The 21,910-nt window shown below is 34.6% G+C and overlaps 1 protein-coding gene across 2 annotated transcripts in view; it reads right to left on the minus strand.

The window, feature by feature from the left end:
• ING3 (inhibitor of growth family member 3) overlaps positions 1 to 13,094 on the minus strand; it is a 30,487-nt gene extending 17,393 nt beyond the window's left edge. Inside the window, exons 1-4 of one of the 2 annotated variants that reach the window (XM_039860631.1) lie at positions 12,921 to 13,094; positions 12,596 to 12,667; positions 10,036 to 10,136; positions 8,422 to 8,487 (exon numbers count right to left, since the gene is read on the minus strand). In XM_039860631.1, the coding sequence (XP_039716565.1) occupies positions 8,422 to 8,487; positions 10,036 to 10,136; positions 12,596 to 12,667; positions 12,921 to 12,948 (267 nt within the window). In that variant the 5' untranslated portion in view covers positions 12,949 to 13,094. The remainder of the gene's footprint in view (positions 1 to 8,421; positions 8,488 to 10,035; positions 10,137 to 12,595; positions 12,668 to 12,920) is intronic. The other variant, XM_039860630.1, reaches the window with a different exon arrangement.
• Between the last annotated feature and the right edge of the window lie 8,816 nt (positions 13,095 to 21,910).

Below are 21,910 nucleotides of genomic sequence, written 5' to 3' on the forward strand. Positions count from 1 at the left end.
GTCAAATTTTAAAATTTAGATGTCTAGCTTACCCTTTCAGAATGAGCACTCAGTGTACAGGGTTCTAAGGTGAAATCCATGGCAATAAGAGATAAACTTCTATCCACAAAAATAAATGATAATAGTGAATAAAAAGAGTAAATTGGGGAAGAAAAAGGAAACATGATAACAAATTATTTTTCTGATAAGTCATGACAATGATTCTTTTCATCTCTTAATTATATTTATACTAGATGAAAATCTGATCCATCTTTAGCTTCAATCAAATACTTGAGGCCTTAGCATATAAACTACATGTAATTATCTTCCTAAAAGACATGAGACAAATCAAAAGGTCAAACTTACATGGTATATTTCCTTAATTAGAGCATCAGATGAAGAATTCTTAAATTTATAGGTATAATGTGGGCCTGAAATATAATTGTCTCAGGAATAGATCACAATATAAAAAAGAAACAAGTACAAGGGTATTGAGCACCTGTAACAGACAGCTAAAATCATTCAAGCATTAACTAAAGACTCAAATTTTATCAGAGTATACATAAATCAACTTATTAGGTATTATAATCTAATACAGCCTTATGAGTGACATCTGGCTGAGGAACACAAATATGTGCTTAATGATGATGAGTATCAGGGTTCTAGAAGGAAAGATTTTTTCTCTGTTAGTCAAATTTCACTAAAACTACTACTGAAATCAATTTTTAGTTGTTATACTGAACCCCAATTCCACAAATTTCTTCATTTATTGGTATTTACATAGTCCAATTTCTTTCCTTAATAAATGAAGTATGAGAACACTGATGGTCATAGGAATAAAAAGTTTACTACTGATTTTAGAAGTAAACAAAATATTTAAATGAGAAATAATACAATGAAATACCATGCCACAATAAAACAATGAGGGGCAAAATCAAATATGATTATATACTAAATTTTTATATCTTAAACTCTGTTAAAACAATACATGTTTGTTTAAAATTACCATAATAATATAATGTTTAAGTAAGGGCATCCATCAATCTCCTCTAAAGTGTATTCACTCCTCCATTTCATTGGCCTCCCATTGCTTGGCTTACAGGACCTGCAATGTGCTGGCTCTTGCCTGCCTCCTCTCATCTCTCTCCTCCTTCCTCACTACATATCAACTACATTGGCCTTTTTTCTGGTTCAATGTGTCAAGCCCTTTTCCACCTCAGATTTTGCATTTGGTAAATCATCTGCCTGAAATGTTCTTCCTTAAGTTCTTCACATGACTGGCTCTTTCTCATTTTCCAAGTACCACGTCAAATGTCACCTCCCGAGACTACATTCTTAACAGCCTCCCCCAGTTATTTATTCTTTTTCCCTTTCTCCACAATGTTTATATCTTTCATAGCATTTATGAAAATCTAAAATAATCTTTAAAAGTTCGCTTATATTCCTATTTGTCATTACTACTCACCTAGCACCAACGACTGCTCACAGCTGGAGCTCTATAAATCCTTGTTGTTGAATCAAAGTTATACTCACCCACTATGTAGAGCTGTATTGGAAGTACCACTGTTTACTGAATGAATGATCTATGAGTAAAAATTACTGCAGATTTACACTTACACTATGTCCCATCCACTCACCTCTCAAGTACACGGTGTTAGTCTAAGCTCTCAAATGTTAAATGTTACAGTAATTTATTTCTTTTTAATATTTATAAAGGCTTTCATGTGGATGTTTACTGTTGATATTTTGGGGAGCAGAACTAATTTGAGATGGTAAATCCATTTAGTGACCTCCCTACTGAACAGCCACTATTTCCTTGATGTTTGACTGCAATTACTTGGAAGGCTAATAAAGTAAATGTCTTATCTTCAAGCATAAAGTGTTCAAACACCACAAGCCACTCTGGCAATAAGGTGCAGCACACAAAGCACAAGCATTCCAAGGAAGCTGTATAATTGGTGTCAACATTTTAATAATTATTTATTTGTGATAAGTGATGCTAGTTTTCATTTACGGAAGGTTAAATTTCATTTAAAAATTTACTTAGTAAATAGATATACAGGTGATAGGAAATATTGTAAAAACCTTAAAGGTGGAATGCAAATGATTAAGGTTTGGAAAATAATGGATTAGATCACCTTGAAAAAGTCTTTGTCCTTCTGTTCACCATTTAACTAATTCATTGTACCAGGCTCTGAGGGTACAGAATAATTAAGAACCTCACTTACCCTGAAGGGTCCTGGTTTTAATTTTTCAATTTTATGAAAATAATAAAATAAGACTTTATTGAGAAAGAGTTAACTGGATATCCAGTACTGCCATTACTTTGTATAAGGTCTAATAATGTTTAATAAATATTTTATCAATTTAAAAGGAATCTCTCTAAAAGCAAAGGAACTGAAAGTAGCAACAACTTTATAGATAATGTGTAATTATTAAGTGGAAGATATTTCATTTAAAACATTCAAAAGACGTATATTACAATAAGTTTTAACATTTTTTAAAAGCCCCTTTTGTTGAAGGCACATCTATAAATTCTGCTTTAGAAGAACTTTCGAAATGAGCTACATATCAAAGAAGGAAATTTATCCAAACTGAAGAAACTAAAAAAATTGAGAGCGATTTAAAAAGAGGAATACCAAAAAGATACGAGCAAAGACATGGACCACACAATTGAGTGGTCTCCTACATTGATTCTGTAAAGGAAACTAAACTCACCTGAATTATATTATTTTCACTTTTCCTGGTTTAAAGTCATACCTTGAAAAGAAGTGGCTATTTTCACTGCAGTCTACTGAACCAATCTCAGCATACTAAAGTGTGACTCTATAACTTTTTGAGAAATTGCCACCCAACTAAACTATATCTGACGCTGTCAATGACACCATTAAACTCTATCCATAAGACTCGTAACTTAAGAGTCATGTTAGTGCTCCTATTCTCCATGAACTTATTCAGATGATTTTGCTCAACAAATATTTATTGAGGAACAACTATACTAGACTCTGAAGACACAAACACACACACACACACACACACACACACACACACACACACACACACACACACACACACGACATAGTTCCTGACATTTACAGTAGGGAAGTTACAAATAGACAAATAAAAGGTAAATAAATAATTACAATTCAAGCAATAATAAATTGATCTGAATAACAATGATTTGGAAGCTAGCATGATTTTGATGAAGGGTGGGGTAAAGGGCAAACTGCTAATCACCTATTCAATATGCGTTCTCTCCTTTTTCCTCACTGACAGAACCCCACATACCTGGGGTGACAATGTGCCATATTAAACAACAATTCTCAGCTTCCCCTGCAGCTGGAAGTCAGTAGGTGAGGCTTCCAGGAAGGCACTTTGAAGGAGCTGACTGAATTGCAAAATATGCCCTTCTGAGGATCCCCTATGGTAATTCTTCTACCTATCCAGGAGGAACTGATTGGAAAGCAGTCTGCGACACTGATGATCTTAGAGTTGTCATACAAGCCCTGGTCTGTCTCCTCTAACAGTTATTTTAATGAGAGGAAAAGAAACCTTTTGTTTAAATCACTCTTGTGTGGCTTTTGCTATGTGCTGTCAAGTCTCTTCTCTTAGATATAAATGACACGAATATCAAGATTACTAAAATGACTTTAACAAAACAGCAATGCTTGTGCAGGATTATGAAACATGGAGAAAGATACCAAGCAAAGATGAAAAGGAAAGGCATTCCAGTCATTTTTTTTTCTTTTTAAAGTACTTGAACTATGGCGGGCTGAAGTAGAGAGAAAGGGATAATGAGAGATGCATACTTAGAAGGTAAAAGGAACAAGACATGTAAGTAACCAAATGTGGAGAAGTTAAGGGCAAGGAGATGTCTAGGATGACTTTCAATATTCCAATGTGAATGACTAGGAGGTCAGTGGTTCTCCTGGAATTAAGAAATAAAAAGTGAGTGTGTGTGCATTGTTGTGAAGGAGAGAAAAGAAAGAGGGGAAGCTAAGAGTTCAGTTCTCATACAGAGTTCTAGGACCTAGGAATTCTCAGATAAGATGAATAGACTCAGAAGAGAAGTGTGGGCTTGAGGAATAATTTATAAATAATTGTTAAAACTAAGAGAACATATGTAAAAGTAATGGAGGAATGTTTCTCAACTTAAGGGGGTATGGGTTGGGGGAGGTAAAACTGGCATTTGACAAAATAATTCTTCACCATGGGGTATTTGGTCTTCCTGCCCTCTGGAGTTGGGGTAGAAGACAGGAAGAGAGTTACCTCTATGTGAGAACCACTTGGACATAGATCAAGGACAGAACTCAGAAACAGCTACCATTATGAACGATACTCAATGAGACTGAGAAAGGCCACATAAGTGAGAGGATAACACAGATGACTTAAGTCTCAAAAAAGAATGGATTTTTACATTACGAATATGATGGTCACCTGAAATAGCTATGAAGCATTAAAAAAGAAAGGGAAGGAGAGAAGAGAAAAAATTAACAAAAAGAAGAGTGGAGGAAAAAGGAAAGAAAGAATGGAAAGAGAAAAAGAGTAAAGAGAAGACGAAAGGCAGTCCTAGAAATATTGGGTGAATGGGAATAAAAAACAGGTTCAATCTGGCAGAGCTGAAAGATAAACAGTGGCTTCAGGAAAGTAGAAAATTCTAGTTAGAGAAATGAGATGGAGTGAGGCTTTAATGAAGGAGTGAGTGCCTACTACCTGCCAAGCTAGAAGCATTACATATATATGTGGCAAATCCTCCTGTGAGGTACAAATTAATACTGCTATTTTATAGATAAGGAAACTTAGGTTCTGGAATTAAATAATTTTTCCAAAGAACTGCTATCAGTGAAGTGGCTGAACTCATTTCTATATAGATCTGTTATGGACATTTGCTTTTTATTACATTTTTATTATATCACCTTTTATTACCTCACTCACTAGTCTATCCCTCTCAAATAATTTTAGTTATTTTCATTCTACATTTATCCATTATCTGAGTACAATATTTAATTTAGACCCCTGAGTCTCTGAATAAATTCTATTCAAAACACATTTCATATCCTCTAAGAAATAAACAATAACTCCACATGACTTAGTTCAGTCTTTTAGCAGATGTCCCTTAATATTCAACTGCAGTAATCTTTATTTGTTACGTGTTTCTGTATAGACTTTTCACTTTACTCTGTGGGCATGTCTTTCCAATTAGTTTACAGACACCTTGAAGACAGGAGCCATTTGTATTATTTCTTCTATTACCTCCATCATATCCACGTAAACTCCACTATATCAAGCAGACTAGATGAACCGTGTGGTTTGTAAGTAACATATGGAGAAACACACACACACGTACACACATTTAAAAAAGCATATACTTCACAAAGAAATGAAAAGATATTCCATGTTCATAGACTGGAAGACTCGGTATAGTTAAAGTGACTTTATCATCCAAAGCAATATACAGATTTAATGCAATCCCCATCAAAATTCCAGTGACATTTTTTAAAGAAATAGGACAAAAATATGAGATTTATATGGAGTCATGAAAAGACCATGAATAGCCAAAGTGATCCTGAGAAAAAAGAACAAAGCCAGAGATATCACTCTGCCTGACTTTAAATTATACTACAAAGTGACTAATCAAAACAGCATGATATTAACAGAAAAAAAGACACAGAGACCAATTCAACAGAACTGAGAGTCCAGAAATAAATCCCTTATATATAGGCAAATAATTTTTGATAAAGGAATAAAAAAATTACAACAGAGAAAGGAAAGCCTCTTTAATAAATGGTGCTGGAAAAACTGGAAAGCCACATGCAAAAGAATGAAACCAGACTGTTATCTGTCAATATACACCAAAATGAACTCAAAATGGATCAAAGATCTAAATATAAGACCTGAAACAATAAAGTGCATAGAATACAGGTACTAAACTCATGGACCTTGGATTTAGAGAGGATTTTATGAATTTGACCTCAAAGGAGAAGGAAGTAGAAGCAAAAATAAATGAATGGGACTATATCAAACTAAAAAGCTTCGGCATAATAAAAGAAACCATCAACAAGATAGAGAGGCAATGAACTGAATGGGAGAAGATATTTGCAAACAACACCTCCTATATGGGGTTAATATCCAAAATATATAAAGACACAACTCAAAACCAAAAAATCAAACGATCCAATCAAAAAAATGGGCAGAGGACCTGAACAGACATTTCTCCCTAGAGGACATACAAATGGCCAACAAATATATGAAAAGATGCTCGACATCACTAGCTATTAGGGAAATGCAAATCAAAACCACAATGAGATACCACCTCACACCTGTTGAAATGGCTATCTTCAAAAGGATGGATAATAACAAGTGTTGGAGAGGCTGTGGGGGAAAAAGGAACCCTTATACACTGCTTGTGGGAATGAAAATTAGTACTGCCACTATGGAAAACAGTATGGACGGTCCTCAAAATACTAAGAATAAAAAGAATGACCATATGATCCAGCAATCCTTCTTCTGGGTATCCACCTGAAAAATTTGAAAACATTTATCTGAAAAGATACATGCACCCCTATGTTCATTGCAGCATTATTTATGATGGTCAAGACATGGAAACCACCGAAGTGTCCTCTGATAGATAACTGGATAAAGAAATTGTGGTACATACACACAATGAAATATTATTCAGCCATAAGAAAAGATAAAATACTGCCATTTGCAGCAACATGGTTGAATCTTGAAATTATCTTGCCAAACAAAATAAGTCAGATAGAGAAAATTGAGAACCACATGATTTCGGTATACATGGGATATAAATCTGAAAGCAACAAATGAACAAGACAAACAAATAGAGACTCAAGAACACGGACAACAGTTTAGTGGTTACCAGAGGGAAGGGGAGGGGAGGTAGATTAGGGTAAAGGGAGTCAAACATACAGGGACAGAAAGAAATTTAACTTTGGGTGGTGAACACACACTGCAATATACAGATAACGTATTATAGAATTGTACACTCAAAACCTATATAATTTTATTAACCAATGTCACCCCAGTAAGTTTAAGTGAAAAAATAATAAAAAAAGAAAAAAAAAATGCATATATTTGTTACACACAAATATATTTTTTCCAAATGCAATAAGTATTTTTAATAAAGGTATAAAAAGTAGCAAAATAACAAAATATAAACAAAACAAAGAGTAGAACCAAAGAATTATGTCTTTTAAAAAGGAGGTAGTCTCCAAATAAAAATTGACACATATGGTTGTTAAATATGAGGAAGAATGTTACTTAAAAAATTAGTCTTGGTTTCCAATATGAGTGTCTCTTCCGTTTATAAACGTTCAAGACCGAAACAATTGAGAGCTTTTTTTTCATTCCACAGTAAATCAAGCTACAGCCCCCTCTTTCTTTAGGCATTATCTTTTATGGAAATTATTTTCAGAATAACCATATGAACAAATGAGCCTAGATCACCATAGCCATTAAAATATTTTCACTATATAAAAACAACTAAACATTTTCTATGGCTTTACATGACAAATGTTTTCTAATTTTGTAGAAGCATTTACAATGTACACCATTGGTGGTATGCACCTTGTTTGTGTCTTGCTGACCAATGACATTTATATTTACATGTATTTATTCGGTAATAAGATAGTGTCCAGATAAGACTACAAAAATAAGATAAAAAATCGATATGCTAAAGTTAACCAAGAATGAGTATTTGTTTTCAATTTTAACTTACTCTGAGATAAAACCAGAAATAAATATTACCTAAAGTAGGTCTTTGAGAAGATGCTTTACATAAAAAAGAACATCATATTTATATCAGTTTGAGAAATATTGCATATATCTTCCTTCTTAGTGATTTCAATCTTTTACAAGTGCAACTGCTGCAAAAAAGAATCTTTTATTTAATCTGTTTCCCATTTTTGCCACCTGAGCCAGTGTTGTATTGTCTATTGACATCGCTTAATAGATAGTTAAGTACTATCTATTAACACTAATTCAAAAGATTCTCTTCTTTATTTTAATCAGACTACCAAGAAGTCTTGTCAACACAGTAGTCTTACATGTATTTTACCACAGAAACAGTCTCAAGATGATTTGAGAAAAGTAAATACACTACCTTAAGAAGAATAGGATTACTAAAAAAAACACGCTAATTTTTGCTTTTAAAAAAAATCCAACATCAGATACAACTTTATAGCAATGTAGATTTGTCTAAAATATAAGGTTCTTGACCTGTTAACTAACACTGTGGACTCTCCATGACTCTTTTCCAAAAGGAAATAAAAAAACCAGATACTAAATTCTCAAATTAAATAGGATCAAAAGAGCAATACTTTGTTTTCAGTCTGTTCTTCCCATGACATTTAAGCCAAAAAAAATTTAAGAAATAATCCATAATTCAAGTATGTATGGCATGACACCCACATTAATTTTACTTACCAAGTCATATATCTGGTTTGCCAACTGTACCTTCTCATCTGCATCTTCCAAAGCTTTATAGTAATCCTGAATAAAAACATTTCATTTCACGAATTAACCATTTTAAAATAAGTGTGTCCAGGACATATAACTGGATTTTCATTATCATACCTGATTGTCACTGTCAATCATCCTAAACAACAATAAAAACTCAGTTAAGGAAAGGGTGGGGATGGGGCAAGATTAGAAGTTATCGACAATGGCCAAGAATTAAAGGAAAATGTTCAAAATTTCCAGAAAAGATATAAATACAAATAAATATCATTCCAAGTCTAGCCTCTATACTAACTGATAAGTTATATGACCTAATGAATAGATCTTTCTCTTTAAAAAAATTTAAAAAAAAATAAAATTTATCTAATTCATAAAGGACATTTATGGTCTCCATTTTTAAAAACTTTTTATAAAAGTACAACTATTGAAAAATTCTGACCTGCATATCCCTATTTTCTAATTGTTCTATAACTCTCATTTTAAATTAGGTATTAAGTCATACAACTCAACCTATACTTTAAATTTCTCCTCAGTATAAAGCAAATTATTATTTTTTAATGGATTCTATTAATTTCCATTGAGTACCAGACTTTTCAGAGTATATCCAAGCTGCACTACACCAAAAATGTAATAGGTTGAAGAAATGATGAATGACCTTGGGATATATTATATATATATGATGTCTATATTCAACTACACCTGGGCCTCCAAAGTATCCTCCAAGCCAGGGCCAATTCTCTTACAGATTATGAAATTTTTTTCTCTTAACAGAAATAAACTTCCCCCCATGTGGTAAAATAAATGACATTCTACTCTAAATTTGCAGTTTTCAAATTTTTTTATCAGTCAATCCTTGAACAATTCTACGAAGGCTGGGGGCAGAGGAGTCATTATTACTCCGAGATATTAAAGGACTCGTCCAATGTCACAGAGCTAAATGACAGTCATGGTCAAACCCTAGTTTTTAAAATAGTTCTTCCAATGTATCCTGAATGAACTAGATCGTACCTTTAAAGCAAACCTTAGAGGGAGAGCCGATACCCATTCTAAACTGAAAGACAGCTATAAGTTTAATTAGACAATTAAAAACTCAAAAACTCAGAGTTCTGTGTTTCAAGGCCAAATTTAAGTACAAATTTACTTTTAAATTAAAAGATGTTTTAACGATCCTTTTAACTCAAGTTTCTGTTCTTTTGTGATTCCACCAACTTAGGTACCTAGCAATATATAAAATATGCTTCACAGTCTGCTAATTTTCACCTCAATTTGAATTGCAAGACAGTATTGTATTTAATTGCCTATCTAGAATAAAACGAATGAAAAGAAAAAGTGTACTTTGTAATGGTTCTACAACTGTCTAATAAAAGTCCCTAATTATTAAAACAATTTTTTAAATTACCCAAATGCTTCAATGATTAAGTATTCCTACCCCGAAGCTCTAAAACACAACAATGTATTTAAATTCTGAAGAGCCATTGATAACTTTCTCCTATTTTGATAACTAGAAAACTAATTGATTTTAAAATATCTTTCTCAGAAGGTCTAGGTATTAATTGATAAATCATCCAGGGTTGAACGTACTTTTTTGATGGATGCCATTTGTTCTTCTCTCCACTCAGGTTTATTTTTCTTTGCATTCATAAAAAATTCACTGACTCTTTGTTCTAGTTGGTCCATTGCATCTATGGTGTAATAAAAACATTTCATATTTAGATAACCAAATTCATACACTGAATATATGTGCTTTGACTTGGGGAAAAAACATATATCTGATAACATAAATTCTTTCACTTGGCCACTAACTTATAAATGTGTCAAGTTTTAAATATGTAAATATATAATGCCTTAATTACCTTAGTTTAAAAAAAAGTTACAAAAAAATTCCCTACTGACAACTTATTTTGTTGTTATTTCAAAACTTCTCCCAATAATCAAAGTAGTCAATAATGTAAATAGGATCTATACTATAGTTTCTGAATAGTACAGCCTTGGGGTCAAAAGCTAATGATATTAAATCAGCCAAATGTCACAAACATAATTTCGTATTGAAAGCACCACTACATAATCTTCACATTTCTTTTAATGAGAAAAAGTGATAAAACTATTTAACTTCTTGCTATATGGCCTTAAACACCCTATCATCTCATATCATGACTGAAAGTAGTAGGTACAATCATTTATTTGTTTAATACACTATAATATTCATTCTGTATAGTTTTTCCCTAAATATGTGCCAAGAGCACTCATCTCATTCCATGTCTGCTAAAAAAGGAAAAATAAATAAAAAGGATTCTGTTGCTATGTATACTGGGGAAAACCTTTTCACTATATCCTCCTTTTGGAGATTTTCATTAAAAAACAGCTTTTTAAAGATTCTGAGAAGTCTTATGGTCAACTTTTTAAAAGAATTTTCCTTTGTTTAAATAAACATTTTCTAACTTATTTGACAAATAAATCTTTTTTGTTAATACATAATGACTATTAACTTTAGAAAATTCTAAGTGTATGAAAAATATAAGTTTAAAAAAACTCTAATTTATATAACCTAAATCCAAATTACAAGAGAATCTAAAATTTGTAACGATAATGAAAAAGGGTAAAGTAACAGTTACCCTTTACTGAATGCCTACTTTGTATCAGGTTCTAATTTATTTGTATTATTTTTCAATCTTCAGATGATTCTCATTTTATAAATGATTAAAACCCCTCAGAAGTGGTAATGTGGACAAGGTCAATGAGTAAGTAAGCAAAGCCCTAAAGTGAACTCAGATTTGACATCAAAATCTGTGCTGAAATCTATAGATAACGTTACTACTTTAGCGAATGTTTAGCATTTCACTAAATTTAAAATGAATTTTGTGAGCAAGCTGGAGAAACACATAATTCAGACTTCCACACCACAATCCACTGAATAAAAGGTGACTTTCAAATCATATCGCCTTATAATATGCACCACATGAAACTGTCATGGGGCTGAGAAAACTATATACATGAACAATTGGTATGGAGATGTGTGTGGGGTGGAGAACAGAGAAGCAAGGGGAAGAAAAGAACAGGTTCTTCGCTATATCAAGACTCTCACACTCTGGAATGTTTGTTCTCCAAATCTCTTTTCATGATACTCCTTTCCACCCTATCACACTCCAAAAACCCAGATATTCCTCCACCCCTACTTTTCTAAGAGAAAATCTGACAGCATAAGAAACATTCTATGTACAACCTAAACACAGCTGGAATAAACTGGCTCGAGAAATATATCTTCTGCAGATATACCCCACGAAGGCCAGCCATTAGTATCATTTAAATAATTAAGGAGTACCTACGTTTCTCCAAAGGGAGTGTCATACAGCCAAAAATGTGTAATTCATTTCATTCATAATTTTTAATACAGTACCTCTACAAGTATTCACTGCAAAGGCTGATTCTTTGCCTTCTCTGAATCATAAATCCTTCTAAAAAACTTCAAAGAAAAAAATGACCATATAAAACAATAACTACTCTATGATAGAGCAAGGTTAATTTGGGGGAAAAGTTACCACACTATCATGCTATCGGGGATAGAAGAAAAACCAAATTTTTTATTACAGCAGACAAGCAGCTTTACAGTAAAATCTTATTTCCCTCACTCATTTTGATTGACAAAATATCATGCTGTTGACAACTGAGAATATAGCCTATAATGTCTAACTTCAGATTTGACATTCCAAGGGTCTAATAAAACGCATATAACCCGCGCTTCTATAGTTTTCTGCTCTTGAAAATTTTTGAATAGAACTTTAACAAAAGTATAAATGCTAAAATCTATGTTCCATACATAAAGGCTCAATGTCAAATTTCAACATGTATGCAGATGTGCATTATAATATGTATCTACATTCCGAAAGTATAGGAACTTTTATTGCACACTCCCAAATTGGAGAAAGGAACACACGTGCTCTAATGTCTTCTCGCGTAAAAGCCAGGAGAAAAGTACTGTTGGAAGCAAGAAGAGGCAAGATTCGGCACTGCAAGTTCTTTTTGACAACTCCTATGTTCTAGCCAGTGAGCCGGAGAACAGTCAATAGCAGCGAGTCGATGGAGTCGAAGGCAAGAGTCTTACACAGAACGAGCGCAGCAAACAAGGGTAAACGCGCCGACTTACTCTGCACCTGCAGGTCCATCTCGCGCATCTCAGTGAAGCGGTCCCGCAGGTCCATTGGAAGCTGCTCAATCACTGTCAAGGGGAAGAGTTCGTCAGGGGGCGAGGCCAACGGCGAAAGTACGCGCATACGTCACTGCGTGCGCGCGTGCGTGCGTGCGTCGGGGGGGTCGAGGGAGCCGGCAGCCCACAGCGAGGCTGCCAGTTACCGTGAGAAAGAAACATCCCCCGCCTCCCCCTCCCTCCTGCCATCCCGCCCGCCCGTCCACTCGCGCTCTCGCCCGCCTGCAGGTCCCACAGACGGCCCCCGCCAGCACCGCCCACTCACTTTCCAGATAGTCCTCTAGGTACAACATCGCGGCCTTTAGAGCTGGGGAAACGAGGGGGTCCAAGGGTTTATTTGTGTCACTCGCTGTCGCCGGAGTTTTGTCCCTTCCAATATGGCGCCTCCGCTAGCAGCGCCCGCTCGGCTTCGGCGGAAAAAAAAAAAGAAAAGAAAAAAAAAAACCACTTTGGCGCCTGACGGCGCTTGCCTCACTGCCGCCCGGAGCTGTCATTGGTTGGCTGAAAAGATGACGTAAGCCTACCGGAGCCCGCCCCCGCGCTGTTGTGGGAAGTGTAGTTTTAGTCCCTCTCCAGCAAGAGTTAACACGCTGGAAGTTGTTCAAATGGAAACTACAAAAACCAGGCGCCATGGCGAACGATGCGCAACAGAGTCTGAAATGCGGTGCTTCTGTTTATTTGTTGATTTTTGCACGGGGACTGATGGGAGTTGTATGCTCCTGCATAACACAACTAGGAACAACTTTTCACCTGTTCTTTACTGCTGTGATTCCGTGCCCCGGTGTTTGTGAGTCATGGATTCAAGTAGTACTAGGAAAATAGCAAACGTTCTGGCGCTAGAATATTCACCAAAATTCGGGCAATTTGGATTGTTTTAAACAGAACTCGCGGCTGGAATTTATACTCAGTATCTACTCCTAAGAATATAAATGGGACATCTGGTTGGCTTCCATGTAACAAATAGTTTATATTAAATATGGTGTGAATATGTATTGCCCATATTAAAAGATACAAAAATAGGTGTCTATAGCCTCATGTGTTCTACTTTGCGGTCCATCTCGTCGTCATTCTAATGGCATTAATTTATACATAAAACCTGCACCCGCAAAATAAAAATAGCAAGCAGAAGTAACGGATAGAACCTTAATATCTAAGGGGTTGTGCTACCAATAACTTTAGATTATGTTGAGTAAATAGCCCATACCGGACATTTGTACGTTGTCTTTTTTTACGTTTTGACTTCTCTCGGCTAATGTTCACCCGTGATGTAGTTAGTCCTTCACTGATGTTTTTCTTAAAAACGGTTGCACTCTAAAGGTTGGATATCGTTATTTTTCATTTGTCTTAATTCTCCATGTTTCAGAGAAATTCGTCTTTAGTTAATAATTGAATGTGTTATTTTTATTTTTCATTAGAGTTAAAACACTTTATGCCATTTGTGTGTCCTACTTTCCCCCACCTTTCTTGTACTCAAGACTTAACAGCTCTTAATCAGGATACTTACCTGTCATTAATGAACCCCAGAGGAAACTTAACTCAATCCTAATAACAATGATCTGATTTATTTTCTGTATTTTATAAAAAAGCTAGTGCCTTCAGTCTTCCTTTCTTCCTGACCCCCTTCCTTCCTCTGGCTGCTTTTAAGATCTCTTTAGTATTTTCACAGTTTCATAACCATGGATCTAAGATTCCTTCCTTCCTTTCCTTTTTCCCTCCATTTATGCCCCTTCCTTCCTTCCTGCCTGCCTGCCTGCCTCGCCTGCTTGCCTTCCTTCCTTCTTCCTTCCTTCCTTCCTTCCTCCTCCTCCCTCTCCTTCCCATCCTCTCCTCCTCTCTTTCTTTTCTTGAAAAAACAATTTTTAAAGCATGCTTAGGATTTGAGAGATTCCTGAATCTCAGGATTAGTGTCCCGCAACAATTGTAGAAAATTCTCCACTGTTATTACTTATAGGACATGTCTAAGACAGATATCTTACTTTAGCCTCCATTTCTCTTAATCTTTTTTTCATGTGGTCCACCTTAAAATTTTCAAATATTTTTCATTTTTAGAATTTTTTTTTGTTTTTTTCCTAATCATTTCCTAATTTCTCATACAAATTAAATATAGTTTATATTCTGTGTCTGTTAAATCCAATCCTGAAAATTATAGGTCTTTCATGCTGTCTGTTGTTTTGCTTATGTCTGTTTCCTTGTGGGTTGTGATTTTGGACTCTGCACTCATGTTTCTGGAGTTGTAACTATGGGAATTCTTTGAGGCCCGAGTTAAAAGTGTGTTTTCCTAGAGAGTATTAGAATTTGCTTCTGTCAGTTGCTTGGAGGAACCATCAACCCTAGGATCAGATTAAATTCTCCACTTGAGGTTTATTGGATTACACAGATAGATTGAATTTGGACCTCAAATCCAACTAGCTTTTTACGGATTCTCAGGGGAAACTTTTCTTCCTTTCCTGGGTTCCAAGGTCAAGACGGGCATGTTTCCTTACTGACCTGTGCATCAGGTTTCTTTCTCATTCACTCTTACACTGAGAATGTAGTCCTTTGGGCACCAGATTTTTGTCCCCTATTAGACTCTTCCTTTTATAGGCCACTGGTTTTATTTCCTGACCCTGGCATCTTCAAAACTATCAAAGCAGGAACTGTAGGTATCCAGAATTTGACAGTCTCATAGCAAAAGCCCACATTGGCCCTCACTTATTTCTCAGGATAATTTCATTTTTCTTCCTTCCTTTCATTTCCCCGGCCCCCCCGAGAATTCTATCATTTCCTACCCGTTCATCAATGTGTTTGATTTTTTTTAACCCAGCATTTTTTTGTTGTTTTCAGCAGGCGGCCCGTTCAGAGTAGCTAAAATAGCATGCTGTCAGAAATAGAAGTCAATCATTTCTGTGTAAACTGAGCTTCTTCAAGGACTTTTCCATATTAAGGAAAATGAGATAATAGATGGTTCCCAAGTCAGTGACTTTACATACACACTCTGGAGAAACTAAAATATAATAAAGCTAAACACTATATATTTTAGTTAATGAATGTAATTCTTATTCTTAGACTATGTATCATCTACAAAAAATTGTATATGTACACACATGCTACAGCTTCTTATATCATTAGGTCATATGATAGATACCACTTGGAGTGGCTAGCCACTTACAACCACTACTGCATTTCTAGGCTGTGCCCCTCAAATACAGGGGTGACCATAACTGTGTTACACTACTGTGCTCCCTGATCATTAATTTAATAGGGACAGACCAAAGATGGGCATATTAGATGCACTCTTTTGCAATTTTAAACTGGGAATGAAGAGACCCGAAGACTGAAGGCATTGTGGCAGAATTGCATTAACTGCAGCATATTAAACACATGGTCTACAAGCTTCTGCTACTGAGATCCCCAGAGCAGCTCTAGTTTTTTTCCTTCGATTTTTTTTCCCTTTCCTGGTCAGTTTCTCTAACACGAGTTGCATCACCTTGAGAAAGTTATTTCAACACTCTGTGCCTCAGTTTCCTGATCTATAAGCTAGAAATAGCAATAGTAACTAAATCATAGGATTGTTTTTTTGTGTTAGATTGAAATGATGTCATCTATGCAAAGCACTTAAGTTAATGCCTGGTAAGTGTTATGATACAATAAATGTCAACTTCTATTACCATCATTAATACCATTAAGTCTCCTAAGTTATCTGTATTGCATATGCTCTTTTATGCTACTGTTAGCTTTGCCTTGTGCTCCTGCTCATTTTGAGGCTGGATGCCACCTAATACTCACTGAAGGTTATTTCGCTTCCAACTGTTTTACTGCTGTTAAATCAGAGAAGTTAATGCAGGGAAGGCTATGTAAGAATACTGCCCTGAAGGCTACTGCCTAAGTAGAAAGAATTAGAATGTAGGAAAAGATTCAAAAATGAATGCAAAATATGATTGTTACCAGGAGTCTAAGAGAAAGGAACATTAAAATCCTTTATATAGCATGTTCTCAGGGGGACCTTGGCCTTGTTTTCACCTCGAACAAGGTTAACCATGTGGCCCCAACAATGCATGAGTGTGGAGCTCAAATTCAGACTCCTCATAAGTTGCAGTAACCCTTTACCTTAATAGTAGACATTGATCTGGCCTAGGGAAACATGAGGGGGCCCATAGAGAGACGAATACATGAATACCCATTAGAGTGGCTCCTCAGGCTAGATCACAAAGAAGTGGAAATGAGTTCACATTCAAATATTATAAATCACTTAAGAAAATGAAGGCTCTGAGAGACTGTTAGCAAATAAATGGGAATTCTAAAAATATAAGTATTGAAAATCACTATTGATGAAATCAATCTGGAAAGTAGAACAAGAAAAAGAGATATGAAATAGAATAGGTATAAAAATAAGAGGATTAATCTTGAATTTCTAATACCTCATTAATAGGAGTTCCAGAAAGAAGAACAGAAAAAAATGGAGACACTAAAAAGTACATACTCTATAACACTGAGATGAAGTTTCTGAAAAGGTAAAACTAATCTATGGTGATAGACATAGGAAGATGGCCGCCTCTGGGAAAGGTAGGATGCTTTACTAATCTTAGGTCCCTTTGCTGACAGGGACTCTTATGCACTGCTCTATTACTAGCTTGCAGAAGACAATTCCTATGTGTTACGTGAATAAATGGAATAAGTACTGGGTGAATTAGGATGTTGGAATCAGGCAGATATGTGTTTGAACACTGTCTCTGTTCTTAGCTCATATGACCTGAACCAAGTTACTCGATGTTCCTAAGATTGTTTCTTCATCCATGAAATGAGAGTAAGAAGGGTAGTTAACAAAGCTCTGAGGAGATTATGTGTAAGAGTACCTAGTGTAGTGCTCAGCACAAATGTAATCATGAAACAATATTATTTGTAGAAGTGACAGTACCATTAGGTAAATGGTCTAGGAAGTGCCATTCCAAGGACATTGCAGTGAGAGACCCCAAAACAGGCAAATGAGGGGAGCATTGTCTTTAGAGGATTTAAAAACAATAATAAAAATGACTTTTACAGTCTTATTTTATTATTACTATGTGCCAGCAATTCTAAATAATGTCAGTGATAAAATAGTTCTCCCTGAAAAGAATTTCATTGGTCTAAATTCTAAATAATCTCAAGTCACTGTTGAATTTTAGTAAATGGCATTATATATTTATATTAAATAGTGGCTCGAAAATAAACATTGAAAGCACAATGATTGTAAAGACAAAAGCACAGACTTGAATTATTTAATTATACGATTCTATACGATCACCTGGAATTTTTCTTTGTATTTTAATTTTAAAACAGTGAAAGTGACCATGAACTGGTAGGTGCAATATTTTGCTTGTCAAATGCAAATTTTAGTTCATATGTGAAACCGGTTATTAAATTTCAATAATATTTTGAAAATTAAAATGTATTCTTTTAAAATTGTTATTCTTACTTAATTGGTATTTAATCACTATTACATTTTAATGTACTTATTAGTGCAACAAATCAATGCTTTTCCTTTTTCCAAAAATGCTTAAATATAATTAAAAGAGATTAACTCATGGCTTTTCCCCTTTTCTTTTCATTGTAAAGTTAATTAATTAATTATTAATTACAATCAATTACATTGATTATATAATGTAGTTTAATAAAAGAAAATTTATGCCATCTGAGTTTCTTTTCTGGCCATTATCATTATTTATTTCATTTAATGATTATGTGTGAAAATAATTTTCATGTAAGAAGAAGGGTTTTATTCAGAAAATGATCTGCTCCAAGTGTCAGATAGGCTAGGTATGCTTATTTAAAGGCCTCTCACAGGCAAGTGTAAATTTATTTACACACAATGGTATAATTGTTAATAACTATTTCTTGTCTTTGACTTTGAAAGCCTTAGGCTCTCTAACATTTATTTTTGTGAGACTGGTAATGTAAAGATAAATTACCAAGCAGTTACTTGTTACAAAGAGAAGTCTTTGTGTTGCAATATGAAAATATTTCAGTGACTGAGAAGATTTTTAACATTGCTGGAAAACCTTCAAAGATTCTACTTTTCTTCTCTCTCACTCAAGTTCTCTACATCATTAACAAAAATTGGAGTTTGAAAATTCAAACTTTTCTTATTTTTATTTAAAACTTGTTTTCTAATGAATATATATTATTAAAGGCTTAGGAAGACTTATTTTGCTAGTGGGGGTAGAGCATTTTTCTAAACTTGGTTATGATATTCCTATCATTGAGGATATAGAGTGTAGAAATATGACCAATAGTGCTTTTTTACACTCTGCACATAAATAACTTATGAGACTTACTACATTGTAGTATAGAGCCTGCCTCCGCCACTAATCTGGAATTCTTTAAGGGCAGAGACCATGTTTTATTCATCTGTCGATCCACAGATCTGGCAGGTAATATGAGTTCAATAAAGAAGTAGTGAATTATTGAATGAATGAATGCATGAGCATCAAGCACAAGTTCCTAAGTTTCCAAGTTCAGTCCAGAACAGGCAAGATGAAGTTATCATGACTACTGACTACTAAGGTCTGTGAAGAAAATAGGATTCCAGTGGTCATTCAAGTAACTGAACTGGAATTCTGAAGATTTTCTTAATAGAAGGCTTTGGAAATTTTTCAAATACGGTAGTATATTGACTTCCAAAGTGGTTCTTCATTAAGCTTGCCCCAAAGAGTAGACAGAGGAAAAATTAAAGTAATAGGGTAATTCATAATGTTCTATACTTTTTAAAACTTTTTTGAAGTTCTAAATATTAATTTAAATGAATAAATGTGACTCCTAGAGAACAGGAGAAAGACTATTACCACAGTTCATTTCGATAAATATTTATTGAACTTCAAATACCACCAGTACAAAACATGACTAAGACAGTCCATGTTCTTGCAGGATGCACAACTTGGTAAGTGAAGCAAATGGTTAGGAAGATCATTTAAATACAGTGTGGTAGGTACTATCATAGGGTCAAGTTTTCAGGAAGATACTAAGAGAAATTTACAAAAATTCTATGAGAAATGATGGTTTCTTTGATGAATAATGAACATATAGATTCAACAAAAAGATAAAGTGCTGGAGACCAATATAAAGATGCAGTAGATAAAATATCCACAAATTAAAATACTTTGCAGTCATTAAATATTATGTTTTTCACTATTATTTAAGTCGATAAAAATATACAATATATTCAGGAATGCTAATCAGCTGATTTACACTGATACGACGCTAACAAGTTGTTAAAGTATTAAGTTGAGATAAGATGTTCACCATCATATGTCATCAGAGAAATGCAAATTAAAAGGAGATACCACTACATACCTATTAGAATGGCTAAAATCTAGAAAACTAACAACATCAAATACTGGTGAGGATGTGGAGCAACAGGAACTCTCATTCGTTGTTGGCGTAAATACAAAATGGTACAGCCACTTTGGAAGACAGTTTGGCAGTTTCTTATAAAACTAAACACATTTTTACCATATGATCCAGTAATCACACTCCTTAGTATTTACCCAAAGAAGTTTAAAACTTATGTCCACTCAAAAAATTGCACACAGATTTTATAGTGGCTTTGTTCATAATTGACAAAACTTGGAAACAACCAAGATGTCCTTCAGTAGGTGAATGGATAAGTAAACTGTGATACGTCCAGACAATAGACTATTATTCAGTGTTAAAAAGAAGTGGGTATAAAGACATGGAGGAACTTAATGATGCCAACTATGTGACATCTGGAAAAGGTAAAAGTATGGAAACAGTAAAAAGATCAGTAGGTGCCAAGAGATTAGCAGGGGGATATGAGGCATGAATAGGTAAAGCATGGAGGATTTTTAGGGCAGTGAAAATACTCTGTATGTAATTATAATGATGGGTACATGTCATTATATATTTGCCCAAACCCATAGAGTGTACAACATCAAGAGTGAACCCTAAGGTATACTATGGACTTTAGGTAATTATGATGTGCCAGTGTGGTTTCATCAATTATAACAAACGTACCACTTCAGTGGAGGTTGTTGATAATGGGAGAGGCTGTGTATGTCTAGAGGCAGAGTATATGGGAGATCTCTGTATTTTCCTCTCAATTTTGCTGTGAACCTAAAACTGCTTTAACAAAATGTCTTGATAAAAGCAAAAAACAAACAAACAAAAAAACATAAAGAAAAGTTGAATTATTTCTAGTGGTTAGTATAAAGTGGCTGCTCTAAGAAAGTGTCCCATACTATCCTGGCTGCCCTGGCCTTTCCTACTGGGAGACGCACTGGGCCATCCTTATATGCAACTACTATAGAATTAACACATGGGACACCATGTTCCATGTGAGGACTCTGTTCCAGTGAGGCCAGCCTTAATTATCTTGGATATCACTCCTGGTTAAATTATGAAGTGAAAAATGAGTTACAATTACTGTGTGGAAAATAATAGTACTTTTGTAAAAAGAAAATGTGGATGTTGATAAATACATACATACGAATATGTTCAAATTTAGACTTGAAAGTACATTAGAAAGATAATAATACTTATTCCTGAATGATGGTAGAATTATAGGTGACTGTATTATCTTTACATTTTTCTGTATTTTCCAAACTTTAAAATGATACTATAATCATAAATATATCTGGAGAGAGAGAGAAATGAAAACAATCAGATTGGTAGGCTGTGTAGTGTATTGTGCTTGCATCCAACAATTTTTCCATGTTTTATAAAATTGAGCAACTATCTCTCAACTATTCTTAGAATAATCAATTTTATTCTCAAAAGCCTGTCACATCGAGTTACCATTGCTATCAGGGTCAAAGAGTCCAAGTGTCAAAATATCAAGTCAAGTCATTAAGCAAAGGAAGCATTTAGGATTCTGAGTCCTATTACCTAGTCCCATTACCCATAGCCTTGGGTCAGATACATAAAGGTCAGGATCTGGGGGAAGCAGATACACAAATAGGAAATGAGGTCAAGAACACAAGAAGGAAAGAATTATTTGCCAAGTTAAATCCTGGAACACAGGACAACATGCAAAATGCTAAGTTAAGGTCAGCTGAGGTAACAGAAACAATACAATCCAGATTTTGGAACTAATTAATAATAGAGTTCTCACACTGTGATGATTGTGTAATGATGGCTGCAGGGGATGATACTGAGAGGAACAGCACCCTCAGTGTCATGGTATCACTGGAGTTACCTTCCCATTTAGCTCAATATGTGAGTGTGTTTTTAAGACAGAACTTAACGAGTAAACAAGTCTATATGTCATCCAGACAGATTATAAGT

This window comes from Pteropus medius, unplaced genomic scaffold, assembly GCF_902729225.1.
Source record: "Pteropus medius unplaced genomic scaffold, Ma_sr-lr_union100, whole genome shotgun sequence".
Classification (NCBI taxonomy): Eukaryota; Metazoa; Chordata; class Mammalia; order Chiroptera; family Pteropodidae; genus Pteropus; species Pteropus medius.